Source organism: Podarcis liolepis, assembly GCF_965112155.1.
Source record: "Podarcis liolepis genome assembly, chromosome: 16".
NCBI lineage: Eukaryota > Metazoa > Chordata > Lepidosauria > Squamata > Lacertidae > Podarcis > Podarcis liolepis.
Window position 1 is genome coordinate 30,089,874 of NC_139567.1, and position 13,831 is coordinate 30,103,704.

The 13,831-nt window shown below is 45.9% G+C and overlaps 1 protein-coding gene across 1 annotated transcript; it reads left to right on the forward strand.

The window, feature by feature from the left end:
* The first annotated feature begins 451 nt into the window (after positions 1-451).
* Positions 452-7,693, forward strand: PSPH (phosphoserine phosphatase). The gene is made up of 5 exons (XM_083479452.1): positions 452-1,273; positions 2,807-2,941; positions 3,733-3,878; positions 5,601-5,749; positions 7,496-7,693. Exons 1-5 carry the CDS (start codon positions 1,053-1,055, stop codon positions 7,604-7,606), a joined length of 762 nt encoding a protein of 253 aa, XP_083335578.1. The 5' UTR covers positions 452-1,052; the 3' UTR covers positions 7,607-7,693.
* The last annotated feature ends 6,138 nt before the right edge of the window (positions 7,694-13,831 follow it).

Here is a 13,831-nt window from a genome sequence, read left to right on the forward strand (position 1 = left end):
GGAAAAGACCCTGATGTTGGGAAAGATGGAGGGCACAAGGAGAAGGGGACGACAGAGGACGAGGTGGTTGGACAGTGTTCTCGAAGCTACCAGCATGAGTTTGACCAAACTGCGGGAGGCAGTGGAAGACAGGAGTGCCTGGCGTGCTCTGGTCCATGGGGTCACGAAGAGTCGGACACAACTAAACGACTAAACAACAACAACAACACTCTTAAGAATATTCCCCAGGCAAATGCCATCCCTTGGGGGACTTAGTGTGGAGGGCTGTCCCGCCTTGATCCCTGGGGCGTTTATATAGAAGGGGGAGATACCTGACTTAGTACACATTTAAAAGTGAACATACCTAATTTGCACTTTCTGAAACAAAATGTGAACCGATGCACAACCATGCTTTACAATTCACACTTTCCGAAATATTGCAATGCAGTTTTCCAGTCAAGTAATGTGTACAAAAATACATGTACTGGAGTAAAGTATACATATAAGTGCATATATTAGTGGAAACAATATTTTTACAGTATTTTATAAGGGGAATTGTTCTGCAAAAATGTGCTTTCTTTGGGCATCCTTTGTGGCACCAAGGTGTGTCTGGCACCTTCACTATAAAGCTTTCATCCTATGCTGAAGACGCACCTCTTCACCCTGTCCTTAGACAACTGATATAAACTTAAGATCCACTCTATTTGTGACTGTAATTTATTTTTAAGCTGTTTTTATTATTGTACTTTACACTGTTGTGATTATTTGATGAAACAGGAGAGGAGGCAGCCAGCTCTGGAGGGAATAGCATTCTCTTCCAAGAGGTTCACTAAATGCCAAAATCTCTTATTTGACTCTTTACGTCAGTGAAGGCAGCAGCTCCCAGAAGGGTTAACTCAGCCAGGGAGCCAACCTTGACTGATTGCCCACTCCTGCACTGCCCCCATGGCCAGCAAATCAGCAGCCACTTCCGCCCCCCTCTACTGCCACCCACTCCCTCTCAAAAAGGAGTCACACGGCTCGCTTCTCCCTCTCTACACCAAGCTACCAGCCCCACAGGACCCTCTTCCAAGATGGCTCAACACAGGGTTCAGTGTGCCGATATCCAGAACGACCTCATCTTCCTCTCCCACAACAGGAAGCCCGTCAAAAGGATGTCCTCTCTTATGGAGCTGAAGGAAGTCTTCCAAAACGCTGATGCCGTCTGCTTTGATGTGGACAGCACGGTCATCAAAGAGGAAGGCATCGACGAGCTGGCGAAATTCTGCGGCGTTGGAGACGCAGTGGCCGAAATGTACGTAAGGCTGTCTCTCATTTGCTTCTGCAGAGATCTGTCCCCTCCCTTCCCAAGGGGCAAAGGCGTTGAGCTCCATCCCCGACCCGGATCCTGCCATACCTGATACCAGCTGGCTGTTGGGGAAGCCTTTTTTGTAAGCAGGCTAGTGAGAATTTGTAAAGGCTAGTCTTTGGGGTGGGGGACCTAAATGCAAGAATGAACATTTGGGGGATGCTGCTGAGAAGTGGCTGAGAGACACCTCTGGGCCTGGCCTCTACGGCATCCTTTCAGGACAGGAGCCTCTTGCGGGGGTAGGGAGGGCAAGCTCTGAGGCTGGGCATGGGCCACTACTGGCAAACCTTGTTACCATGCATTAGGCAGAGAAAGCAGCCATTCCTTGCATGTTTGTGTAAGGTGTAATGAAGTTGCTTTAAGAACTTTTCCCTTTTTCGCACTTAGACTCTGACTTCTGTGTGCTGTGAGGCTCTACAGTGGTCTCCCATCCACATTCTGGACCAAGCCCATACCTCCTTAGCTTTGCCACAAGGTTATGTGAGCAGAGAGCACTTACCAACTTCCTTTCCCTGGCATACTGAACTATCAGGCAACCATCCTTCTTTCCCAACCCATCAGCAATCTTCTCTCCAACCTGAAAAACTTGTCTGCTTGTGGCTCAGTCTGAAACTCCTGGCAGGTCTGAGGATGGTTTAGCTCAGCCCTCCAGATGTTTTGGGCTACACTTCCTATCAGTCCCAGCTAACAGGAGGTGTCGTCCAAAACATCAGGATGGCATAAAGGTTTGGGATGGCAGGCTTAGTGGGGCCATTCTGTACGGTGACCCCAAACCATAGGAAACACAACTAGATCATGTGCTTCCACATCTGGTGTGGGATAAGCCACCTTTTAGAGTTTCACAGAACTCATCAGGCAGAATGGAATGCAGCATTTCCTGATTCACTTGGGATCCAGCTGGCTAAATCTTCACCCCGCACAGCAGCCCCTAGGAACCCACCTTGATTTATCCATCTGGGACTGATAGGAGTTGCCATCCAAATCATCTGAAGTGTTTATGGCTGATTTGGGCATTATAGCCGCAGATTGATGCTGTGGCTCCCTCCTCCTCGATCAATTTAATCCTCTTTTAAGGCCATCTAACGGTCAAAATGACCGTGCCATTAATGGGCTACATGTGTAGTTTTAAACATGTAAATAGCAGCAGAGGATCATGACTGAGACTGCAGTAAACACAGATGGGTTTTTTTAAAGGGGGCAGGGAGGAGCAGCTCCCTCCCCAATACATAAAAATACATAGCTAACTGAGGTTCTGCCCCCCCCAAAAAAATACTGGCTACGCCCACGAAGGTGGACAGCCCTTGATCTGATCCAGCGGCCATCCTCTTAAATGAGGAACTGAAGCAGACTTCATTTTACCTTGACGTAGCATAACTGCTTGTGTATGTAAAGCAAACACACACACACAGCTGAATGGCTTTATTTTTGCCCTTAGAAAGCCTGTCTGTATTTCTCTGATTTCTCTGAATCTCAATTTAGGACTCGAAGAGCGATGGGTGGCACTGTAACGTTCAAGGCTGCTTTGACTGCCCGGCTAGGCCTCATCCGCCCCTCCTATGAACAAGTGCAGAAATTGATATCGGAGCATCCGCCCCAGTTAACACCGGGAATAAGGTAAGAGGCATTCTGAACAGTTGGACTCCATGTCCATCCATGGATACGTCTTCCACATTATCTCCTCCTCATGGGTTATGATTCCTGAAGAATTGGCTGTAGCAACATTTGAAGCGGGTAGGGAGGATCAAAGACCTACTGTACAATTACGAATTCCACCTTCTTAACCAGGCAGAAAGAGGCTGGAAGGCGTCCTTTTCAGTGGGGGAAACCTGTATCTGTCTTTCCCTTTCCCAACACTGTTTGGGACACGCTTGTGAGAGAAAGGAGCCACTGAACTGCATCAGGGATTCCTCACCTTGTGGTGAGATCCCTCTGCAAAAAGCAATTGTGAAAACTAACAAAAGGGAGAGCGTGTGGATCCATTCTCCTGGCATCTAATGCCCCCTTTGTTTGCTCCAGTTACCTTTTAGCAGCAGATGCTCCCCAGTCAATTGCACCCCAGTCCTTATGGGTCCCAGAGAAAAGCCTGACAATGTAGAATTGGAAGGAACAAAATGGGGGGGGGGGTCATTCAGCTCCCTGCATGTAAGCAAGACTCTTCTTCACTCACCAACATCCTTTCTAAAATGGCTCAGCATAGAGGAAGACCTGTGAGGAAGTCCATGGCCACTTACTTTCCTGGGCCATTCCTTTATTTGAAGCATGTTACTGAGCCTGGAAGCCTTTCTTGCACTGTGCTGCAGCTGTGTGTGAAGGGGGTGGAGGCAGGGCAGAAGGCAAAAGAGAAGCATCTTAATGAATCCTGCCCTGACACATGGACCTTAGCCACCCTCTCCTGTTCCTCACAGGGAACTAGTCAACCGGCTCCACCAGCGAGGTGTCCAGGTCTTCTTAATCTCCGGGGGGTTTCAGAGCATCGTGGAACACGTGGCTTTGCAGCTCAACATCCCAACAGCAAACGTCTTTGCCAACAGGTTGAAGTTCTACTTCAATGGTAAGCTTTACCAGGCAGGCTGAGTGCAGGGCTCTCTACCGGGCCCTTGGACTCTCCCCCTTGCTGCTTTGCACTCTTAAGTGTTTTCTACCTCGCTGGAATGTGTCCTTGAACTCCGTATGCACAGCAACATCAAAACATCTGAAAGCAATTCAACTGATGCTTTTATGTTGATGCAGGTGCCCTGATGTTTTGTGAGAGGGCAGTATATAAATACTTTTATAAAAAAAGATAAGATTAAATAATGTTTCCTGCTTGCCTGGACGGAGGATAGAAAGGGGTGCAGGAATGAGTATAGAAACTAGTTTACAGTACTGTATAAATTTAAATTCACTACCCTGCCCTTTTTTGCCTCTGACCTGTGGTTCCCAGAATATTGCCTGGAAGGGACTGTGCGTCTCTTGGCCCAAAAAAGGTTCCCAGATTGAAAAGAAGCAAAGCGTCACCAATGACCTGCTGCTTCTGATAAGCCCCCGTTTGCCCAGCTGCTTTGGAAAGAACTGTTCCTTCCCATGGTTAAGCTTTAACTCTCAGATGCACTGGCACAGAGGAGGGTCAAGGAGTGCAGCTCTGAGAGAGTCAGCACATTGAGAGACAGGTCTCTTATCCACCAAGTGGGTTGTGCAGCTTGATAAAACAGCTCTTCAAGGTGAAATATTTTGTCAGCTAACTATAGCATAGCTGTGCAGCCAAACTCAACTTTCAGGGTTGCCAGGATAAATAGGGTCGCTCAAGGGACACGTCTGAAGCTAAGCTTTGGCAGAATTCCTCAGGATTGACCACTGGAGGAAAAAGATGGGTGGATCTCTTACTATATGAACGGGTTTTAGGTTGCTGGCTTTGGTGAAAGCCCTCTATCAACAAGATCCAAATAAGGCTATTTGGACATGACTTTGCCCCTTCCTTCACAGCATGTAGAAGGTCCACTCTGGAAGATTTATTTGAACGTGGAATGTCCTTTACCATGAATCTTGATGGGACTGAGAGTGTGGGAGCCAAAGGGTGGGTGTGTGGAAATAGTAGTTCCCCAAATTGCCCTTATGGCGCTATAGAGCCAAAATACCCTACACTGGTGTCAGCAAGGAAGGTTTCCACATCTGAGGGTACATCTCCCAGATATTGGAAATTCTATGAATTGCCCTGAGATCTTATGATGAAGGGCAGTATATAAATCTAATAAATAAAAATACATAAACTAAAAACAAACCCTTAGACTGAAGATGGTCAATGCAGTACTCTCCTGGTGTTGTTGGACTACAATTCCCATCCTCCTTAGTCATTGGCCATGCTGGGTTTCAGGGTCCTAACAACATCTGAAGGGCCACAGATGTCCCCCATCCTTGCTCTAACTTGTGGCAGGATGGAAGATCTGTGTGCATACACAAATAGGCAGAGAGAGAGAAGATTCTTCTTTGCGATAGAATCCATCTCCTAACCAGGACCATGGCTCACTCTGCAAAAATTCCTTCTGATCCACTGAACTGTCGCCCTCCCTCCTTCCAGAATAGGGAGGGGAACCTGTGGCCCTCCAGATGTTCCACACCCATCATTCCTGACCACTGACCATGTTGGCTATGGCTGTTGGGAGTCGGATTTCAGCATCATCTGGAGGGCACCAGGTTCTCCACCCTTTCCCTCCAGGGATGCCCCCCCTTTTTGCCTTCAAACATTGACTTTCCTTGTGATTCTCCATGACTGACTTTCTCTCTGATGTGCCTCTAGGAGAATACGCCGGTTTTGATGAGACGCAGCCAACTGCTGAGTCGGGTGGCAAAGGACAAGTCATTAGTTACCTGAAGGAGCAGTTTCAGTTTAAGAAGGTGGTGATGATTGGAGACGGAGCAACAGATATGGAAGCCTGCCCACCTGCAGTGAGTAGTGACTGTGGGGTGATGGCATTTGCCTTCTACCCCTTCCTCCTCTCAGCCCAGGGCTGCTTACTTGGGTTCTCCCAGCTATTCTGTGGGGTAGGTTAAGCAGAGAAAAAGGGACAGAGAGGCTGTCAAAAGAAAGACCACAGCTTAGTCATCGAGCACCAGCTTTGCATGCAGAAGGTGCTCCCAGGTTCAATCCCAAGGAATGTCTCCAGTCTGAAACCTTGGAGAGCTGCCACCAGTCTGCTCTCTAGTAGTCTGACTCAGTAAAAGGCGGCTAATGTTCCTTTGTTCAAAGGATACCCTGTGAATGATGCTGTTGGATATGGATTTGAAGCCAGGACTCCAAATTCAACAGCTTAGCCAATAGTGACTGGACCTCACTGGCTCATAGGAGTTAGCTCAGAGTTGACTTCTGTATGGTTGATTCTTTCTGGCATCAGAATGCCCAGAATTTGTGCAGATCCACAAGGTTACCTTTCTGCAACCACAAGAAGGCCACCCAACCTAGCCCCTGCTGGGAGGCAGAATCACCCACCCCACCAGCCCTCTCTGCCCAACCAATCTACTTTGTGATTCAAATTTCAAGCAACGTAGATGAGTCACATAGCGCAACATTGCAAGGCACCCACTCTACAGTTGCAGCCAGCCTGCCCTAAGGAACAGGATCCTGAACTGGATGGGCCTTTGGTCTGATCTAAGCTACAGAGCTGTTCTGATGTCCTTGTGATAAGAGCTTGTACGACAACCAGTCAGACCCTAAGCCTAAGCAAAACCAATCTGTCACATGTTCCTAAAGAAAAAGGGCACCTCTCCACTCCCCCAGCATCTGGTTGCTGGATGTGGCAACCCTAAAAGAAGCAAGGGGGGAGCAGGTAAAAAATCAGGAGCGTTAAAAAACCCCACAAAAGTCTGCATGTCTTCCATAAGAACCAGACAGACGCTTGCTCCAGGTTAATGATTTCAGCTGCCTGTTAATGATTGTTTTGGAATCTACCAGGGGAGGTGAATCAGGTCCAAATTAATAGGTCAAGGCAGGCAGCCAATGCATCAAGAACTGGCATCAAGGAGCACGACCATGGCTGTTGCCCTGTGTTGCAAAGGCGTTTTCCAGCAAAAACCTATTCATCACATCACATGATTGATTAAAAAAAAAAGGAGGGTGATACTGTTGGCAGCAGCTTCTGATTCAGATTATGCTGAGCCAGGAAAAGGTCACTTACCAAACCCAGCCAGGTTTCTGCAAGGATTTGCAGGGAGTCTGCTTGGTTGTTAATAAGATGAAGTAGCTGATTATTTGGTTCTCTCTGAATAGTCCAGCTGGGGCTGATGGGAGTTGTAGTACAAAAGCTCTGGAGGGCCCCAGGTTGGGGAAGGTTGGGCTAGTCCACACTCCCCCACACTCCCCACCTGCCCTTACCCATTGACGCCTAAGCAGCTGCCTGCGTCTGTTCTGCTTCCCCCAGGGTCTGACTTCATCTCATGTACTACCAGGGGATGGAGGATGCCTATCCACTCCATCTCGCATCCACTTTCATCCTTGACAAGAAATCCTAGAATAGCAGAGTTGGAAGGGACCCTGAGGGTTATCTGTTCCAATGCCCTGCAATGCAGGAATCTCAACTGAAGCATCCATGACAGATGACCATCTAACCTCTCCAATGGAGGAGAAATCCTGAAAGTCCTCTGCATTTTCTGAAATGGAGACATAACCAGCCCATCTCTTCTTTTTTGTTTCCCCAGGACTGTTTCATTGGCTTTGGAGGCAATGTTGTGCGGAAACAGGTCAAGGAGAAAGCCAAGTGGTACATCACCCATTTTGACGAACTGCTGAAAGAACTAGAGGAACGATAAATTATGAACTAGGCTTATTTTATTAACACGTATTGTAGCTAGATGTATAACTATGCAATTAAACATATTCTTATTGTTGTTTGCAAACAGAGGCATTTGGGATTTTTAATTTCTGGCTACACAGTGCACCTCTACTACATGTCGGGTTTTCCAATGGCAAATGGCTCTGTTCCATGCACCTTGGTAAACTCATAGCAAAGGGAAAGGAAGGGAAGGGTGGTCCGGATGTGACCAGAGGTTATCTGTGGCCTTCCGGGTGTTGCTGGACTCCAGTTGCCATCATTCCTGATCATTGGCCAAACTGGCTGCTGGAGCTGATGGGAGTCGGAGTCCAGTAATATCTGAGGGGGGCTTTCACAAATGACAGCAATGGTTTCTTTCTAAGAACAGAATGTTTGGGACCCAAATGTCCCAAGAACAACTCCATCTTACTACTTTATTTCATAAAACATATATACCACTTGATTGTCAGAAAAGACGTCAAAGCCTAGTCTCTTAATCCAAGAAGGTTGGTTCTGTAGCTACACAATGAGAGGGAATGGAAATAAATTGGATTCTGTTTACATTTAAATTTAGAAGTACCAAATTCACACTTTCTTAAGCAATGCATGTACCAAAACATAACCAACCTTCGAGATTTTGCAATGCAGTTTGCCAGCAAAGTAACATGTACAAAAATTCATATACAGTGGTGCCTCGCAAGACGAAAATAATCCGTTCCGCGAGTCTCTTCGTCTAGCGGTTTTTTCGTCTTGCGAAGCAACCCTATTAGCGTCTTAGCGGATTAGCGCTATTAGCGGTTTAGCGGCTATTAAAGGCTTAGCGGCTATTAAAGGCTTAGCGGATTAGCGGCTAAAAGGCTATTAGCGGCTTAGCGGCTTAGAAAAAGGGGGGGAAGCGGGGGAAAATCGGAACACTCCCAAGACGTTTTTGTCTTGCGAAGCAAGCCCATAGGGAAAATCGTCTTGCGAAGCAGCTCAAAAACGGAAAACCCTTTAGCGGGTTTTCCGTCTTGCGAGGCATTCGTCTTGCAGGGCACCACTGTACTAGACTAGACCAAAACAAAACATTGAAAGCAACATAAATAAAATTTGTTACATCCCCAGAGTTAAAACACAGGTTTTCAAAATGGAGCAGTTATCTAAAGCGCCTGTGTTTAGACCCCTCACAAATTCACTCCATAAGTGGTAACCTTGGATTGCTGTGCTGAGCTTCTCACCACAAAATTTAGGTATCCCCTAGCCTGCTCCAGTAACCCCTAGGTGCTACTGCCCAAACATACCATCTCCTAGGACCGGGAGCCCTTCTTTCCCTCATCTAGCCTCCATGTTGCCCAACAACCCCTCGGTTGGGGGATGGGGGAAACACAGCGTACATTATAAGTTCCTTTCTAGGACCTCTTCTGACTTGATAAAAGGCAGCTATAGATGTTCATTCACACACATCATATTGGATGAGCCCAATGCCCATTGGTAGAGCAGGGTGGAAGAGTGCAGAAATCTAAGTTTAGAGTGATGTGTACAGATTCCCCTACAGTCTATTCCTCAGGAAATCTGATAATTTGCTGCTGAACTTTGAAAAATAAAAAGACCTAACTTTTCTAGTGGAGAACAGCAATTTTCCAATTATGGTTTCAGGGGCTGCACCCCTCAACACAAACAAGTATTTGGCAACGATATTCTCAGAGATATCCAAATCAGTGCACTTTGGAATGGTTCATTCCACCATCTTGAATCAAAATGCCATCCAAAAGTTTCTAAGCAGAGATGAAAACCAGCTCCTCCATATCAGGAGGTGATGTGCAAGTTGGGCAGTGAAATCTCAAGAGGCGTCCAAATGCATACAGAACTAGCAGAAAGACAAACAGCTTTCCAAAACAGAGAGCAGAAGAAAAACTATTGTAATCCAATAGTGTACAATAGTGGGTTAAGCAAGTTCATAGCCCAGCCCATGAAGGGCTTGAGAGGTCACTGACTGCAAGGCACAAACTCTTGAAAAAAACCAGTTTTTTACAATCCACTCCCAAACCTTTCTTGCATTTCTACCCCTTGCTTTTCACCAACAATATTTGAGCAACAATCACACACACACAAGCAATACATATCCAGCAGCCTAAATCCTTAGGGACCAATCACATCTACAGGTCCCAGAAGAATTCCTAAAGAGAGTGGTGGCAGCAGTGACTTGGGTGGGGAGAGAGGAAACTCTCCCAGGGAACTGTCTCTTGCTGAACTCAAGGGCTCAAGGCAGAAACAATAGCCGTATTGTGCCAGAGCCAGGGAGCTCAGGACGTGCCAGGATTTCTGTTCAAGGGAATGTGAAAAGAGGCTCTCGTTCACTCTTGCTCTTTTGTTTCCACACAATCAAGTACCGCAGATGAATTTTAGCTAACGATTTCAATCAAAGCTCAACCCCAGAACCTGTTCTAAATGTTGGGGCTCAGTCCCAGAAGAAATTAAGTAGAAAAGCTAATTAAGAAAGCTGTTGCCAAGCTACCCTGCTTCACTGCCACCCTGAGCGTAGTCCTGTAGCTAATAATAATAATAACAACAACAACAATAATAATAATACTCCATCCAGCTGACTGAGTTGCCCTAGCAATTCCAGGCAGCTTCCAGCAAATTATAAAACTTACCGTGGTTTTATTACATTTAAAAAATCACTATACAGGACTGCCTTCAGATGTCTTATAAAAGTCAGATTGTAGTTTATTTCCTTGACATGATGTGAGGGCGCCACTACTGAGAAGGCCCTCTGCCTGGTTCCCTGTAACCTCATTTCTCACAGTGGAACTTAGTAAGCTGCCTGACCAAATCAGGTCATTGGATCACAGAGGTCTCCATTATCTCCATCACCAAGGAGAAGCCGCAGCCCTCCAGAGAGAACGAAAGCACCTTCCTGAAGGGTGGTCAAGACTCAAAGGTCCTTTGTGGGGAAATCGCAGGCCCCTGAGCTGAATGTGTCTGGACAGGGTGATGGACTAGCTGGAACTTTGAATCCAATTTACGATAGCCATCTTCAACTATCTAAAGGGCTGCCACATGGAAGATGAAGCAAGCTTGTTTTCCGCTGCTGCAAAAGGTAGGGTCCAAACCAATGGGTTCAAGTTGCAATAAAAAAGATTCCAGCTAAACATCAGGAACTTTTGGACAGCAAGAGCTGTTCTACAGCAGAACAGACTCCCAAGGGTGGTAGACTGGAGGCTTTTAAGCAGAGGTTGGCTGGCCATCTGTCATGGATGCTTTAGCTAAGATTCCTGCATTGCAGGAGGTTGAACTAGATGACCCTCAGGCAGTGGCGTAGCGTGGGTTGCCAATGCCTGGAGCAAGGCAAATATTATGCCACCAATCCATGGTTCCTGTCAGGACTGGGTGGCAGCAGCGTTGGTTGTGGGAAAGGGTCTTCCTTGCAGGGAGAGGGAAGCTGGGGAGGGGATAGCAGTGGCAGCCATTAATTTTATTACGTGTTATTTATTTCATGAAATTGTACACCGCTTGTTAAAAAACAAACAAACCTCCAGTTGATTTTTCTTCTGAAATTTTATACCCCATCCCAATTTTGCTCCTGGGGCAACAGCCCCTCTGCCCCTTCCATGCTATGCCACTGCCCTCAGGATCCCATACAGCTCTACAATTCTATGATTCAAATCATAAGAGCTTCTAATCTCCTGATTCAGGAAGGCAATTCATATCTTCCTCTTCTGCTTGACCCTCACATCCAATGAACATTGTGACCCCTTTGGAACCTCAAAACCAGAGGTAGCTTCAGGTCAGAGTGTGTGTTTGAGATCTAGTTAATCAGTTCCATCCAGCTTAAAACAGGGCAGTTGTTTTTTTAAAGAAAGTCCATGCACATATTTGGCGGCTGCTGTTGTTTTTGTGCCTCCTGTTGTTCTGAGAATTGTTTTGCCAAAACTCACAATGTTGCATTTGTGAACATATCCCTACTATGCAGGGAAAACAGCATCAGTGTTTACACAAACCTGGTGGCCACTTTTCTTTATAGCCTCTAGCAACACCTCTAGGATTGCATCAGCTTTTTGTAAGCAGTATCTTACAGCTTCAGATGCATGAACAGTGCAAGGGTTGGAGATTATACATGCATAGGTATATATTAAGACAACACTGAGCATTTATAGCACGTTCAAAGTGCTCAGTGCTTCATGTGCACTTAGTATCTTAGTAATTGTTACAATAGCCCTGCAAGATAGGCCAGTGTTGTTATCCCACCCAACATGCTGGTCAGAGAGAAGTCCCAAACCACAGTTAGTATACCATCCACTTTGTGACTGCCCCCTGTGCCCCATGCCAGCCATTTTATGATGGTACCCACGATACTTGCTAAAAATTTCAAATAGGCCCATGGGCCCCCTAAAATTGCTGACCTTGCTCTCCTGTATGTACTCAGAAGGAACTCATACTAAATTCAGTGGGGCTTTCTCCAAGGTAAATCATAGAATCATAGAGTTGGAATAGACCACAAGGGCCATCGAGTCCAACCCCCTGCCAAGCAGGAAACACCATCAGAGCACTCCTGACATATGGTTGTCAAGCAAATGGGGTAAGGATGCCAGCCATGGCTGCTCTTTTGCAGAGAGAAACTTAAATTTTGTGTGCATGGACAAACACACATCCTGGTGACATATTAAGGAAGCTTATTTGTTTTCTCGGTTCATCCTCCTCATGAAGTTGCTTACAGTCCAAGATGGACAACAGAAAAAGATGAGGGATGTGGATGAAACACTGGCAAGTACTGCTGAGATGCAGTGCCTGAAGTGACTATTGAGTTGCTGGCAAATGGAAGGTCACCCCACCAAACATTACACATACTTAAGGATTGTTTAGGGTCGAGGATGAGAATCTAGGGTAAACCAAGACACTCGGGCCTTTGAGGAGGGTTTTGCAAGATAGGAGATGGAACCAAGTGAATTTTCACTGCGGGAGAATGGACAGTCTTCATCTACACAGCCAGCAAGGCCTCCATTGACATGCCTTTTAGGACACATATGACTCCATTTTCCCAACAGCAAATGTGCAAACAAGGCTGCAAAAGGTCTGTGAGAAATCTGTGAAGTTAGCTTATCTGAACCATCATTATATATCTGATCTGATAATGAAGCTATTCCTCAGGAAGAGGAAGACTTGAAAGTTCACAGGGGTCACATGGGAAAATTCCACAATTGACAAATAGAACAAGCAAACACAGGACCATCAGGGTCAGTGCAAAATGTGCTTGGGACACATTTCAGAGGTGTTGCACATGGATGGGGGTTGCTTCCTCAGATGAGGCAACTCAAAGCTTTATTTGAAGGTGGAAAATTCCCAGGAAAAAATGTATTTGCAGACCTGGCTTTCAGGAAATACAAACTTCAAAGCAGTCTTTATTTTGTTGAGACAAACTGATTGGTCAGTTAGAAAAAAAATTACAGTGAAGATCCCATTTTTGAGAAGGGCAGGGAAGAGAATAGAAAAGTTTAGGAAAATTCCTTTCATTTGCTATCTGACACTATGCAGCTGGCTGATTAGTCAATGCCACTCCAGGCCCATCAGGAGAGTCAAATTTGGATCTGAACAAACTGGATCCATAAAGGCAAATATGGACAGTAGCATGGAACTTCAACTTCCTGTGTCTGAGCAGCAAATGAGTCTTAATTTGCACTGGAAGATTCCCACTTAACTGGAAACTTTACTGTGCAATCCTATACATGCCAACTCTGAAGAAGTAAGTTAAGAATGTAAGAAGAGCCCTGCTGGATCAGGGCAAAATTCCATGTAGTCTAGCACCCTACTCTCAGTGGCCAATGAGAAGGCTTATTTCCGCCCCCCCCCCCATAAAATTCATACTCCACATAATTGTAAAAACAACCCTAAAAGTGGTTTATAAAGATAAAACAAGGAAATCAAGGAAAATTCAGATTCATAAGCAGGGAAAGGGAAGCCTGCAAACACAATCTGAGTGAAATGGCAGCACTCTTCCTATTAGTGATACATTGGAGATAGAACACAGCCATAATGGCTAGTAACCATTGGTAGCCTTATCCCCCATGGATTTTTCAAGTTGTCTCTTAGAGTATTATTTTTGAGGTGAGGTAACCAGAACTGTACACAGTATTTAAACTGTGGTCTCATCACAGATTTGTATGACATCATGATACTGTCTTATTTTTCTATCTCTTGGCTAATGAATTCCTAGCAACAGAATTCACCTTTTTCATAATTGCTGCAC

What these genes read in the sequence shown, in the direction of transcription:
- PSPH (XM_083479452.1), top strand. Translation starts at nt 1,053, where the DNA reads ATGGCTCAACACAGGGTTCAGTGTGCCGATATCCAGAACGACCTCATC. An exon ending in CAGTTAACACCGGGAATAAG is followed by an intron (nt 2,942 to 3,732) that starts GTAAGAGGCATT and finishes TGTTCCTCACAG; the next exon opens with GGAACTAGTCAACCGGCTCC. An exon ending in GTTGAAGTTCTACTTCAATG is followed by an intron (nt 3,879 to 5,600) that starts GTAAGCTTTACC and finishes ATGTGCCTCTAG; the next exon opens with GAGAATACGCCGGTTTTGAT.